We start from the raw sequence: 1,201 nt of genomic DNA on the forward strand, positions 1-1,201 counted from the left end.
CTGGGATTTTGATAGCAATTGTGTTAAACCTATAGATCAATTTAGGGGAAATTAACATCTTTAATATGTTGAGTCTTCCTATCCATGGACATAGTATGCCTCTTGAAGAATTTAGGCCTTGTCTGATTTCTTTCATCAGCATTTTCTAGTTTCAGTATACAAATCCTGTGCATGTTTTATCAGACTTACACCTAAGTATTTCAGTGTTCAGGAGCAACTGTAAATGATTCCACCATGTATTCTAAACCTCCTAGAGGAGCTAATCCCCTCTCACTGCTCTTTACCCCTGCAAGATCTGAGAGTCTCACCTAGTTTTTCCAAATGAACCTTAAAATTATTTTATTTTCACAAAATTGGTTTTTCCACTAGAATCATACTAAATCTATACATGAACTAGACAATTTTGGAATATTTAGTTTTTCACCCTAAGAACATGGTCTTTCCAAATAAATTTTCTTTCTTTTCTTCCAGTAATTAACCAGAGTAATAATCAAATTAAAATTAGGAGGTCTCATTAAATAGCTTCTAAATTAATTTTAAGATATTTTAAGATAATAATATTCAACATTAAGGGAAGTTAAAATGAAAACAGTATGTTCATACATTACAAATTAGAATTAGTATCACACTTTTGAAAGCTATACAGCAATAATATCAAAATCAATGAAAATGATTTTGTCTTTTAGAGTATCTCAAAAGACATTAAAAGCTCTATATGTGAACAGGTTTAGTGTAGAATTTTTATAACACAATGTTAAACACAGAATACAAAATGGCACATACACATCTGTTATAGCCATTAAAAAAAGTGTTTGTGTTTGGTTTGGGCATTAAGATGGTGATGTTATCAGAGCTTTCTGTTACTTAAGAAAGTCTCCTTTATGTTCTTTGAGCAGCCACTCAGGGACCGAGCACATGCCCAGTCAAAGCATCGGGAACCCCAGGGATGTGCCAGGGACACAGGGACGACAGCCCCAGAAGAGGCGAGGACAGTATCTCTGCAGGGCAGAGGACCACAGTGCTCACTCAGCTGCCCTCACTCAAACGAGCTTGTCTGGCTTCCTGGCAACTTACCAAAGTCATGTCATCACAGCAGGCGGCACAGGTGCAAGAGGCAGCATGCGGGTTTAAAATCCCATCCTGAAACATAACAAGTACCACGATGCATTAGAAAGCCAGCCCTTAGGGCCGGCCCGGTGGC

General features: G+C 37.5%; 1 protein-coding gene across 1 annotated transcript in view; it reads right to left on the bottom strand.

Moving 5' to 3' along the window:
- Positions 1-1,201, bottom strand: part of DEAF1 (DEAF1 transcription factor) — a 40,943-nt gene that overhangs the window by 30,894 nt on the left and 8,848 nt on the right. Inside the window, exon 6 of the mRNA XM_008592126.1 lies at positions 1,075-1,140. Within this exon, the coding sequence (XP_008590348.1) occupies positions 1,075-1,140 (66 nt within the window). The remainder of the gene's footprint in view (positions 1-1,074; positions 1,141-1,201) is intronic.

The sequence above is a fragment of the Galeopterus variegatus genome, unplaced genomic scaffold, assembly GCF_000696425.1.
Source record: "Galeopterus variegatus unplaced genomic scaffold, G_variegatus-3.0.2 Scaffold7611, whole genome shotgun sequence".
Classification (NCBI taxonomy): Eukaryota; Metazoa; Chordata; class Mammalia; order Dermoptera; family Cynocephalidae; genus Galeopterus; species Galeopterus variegatus.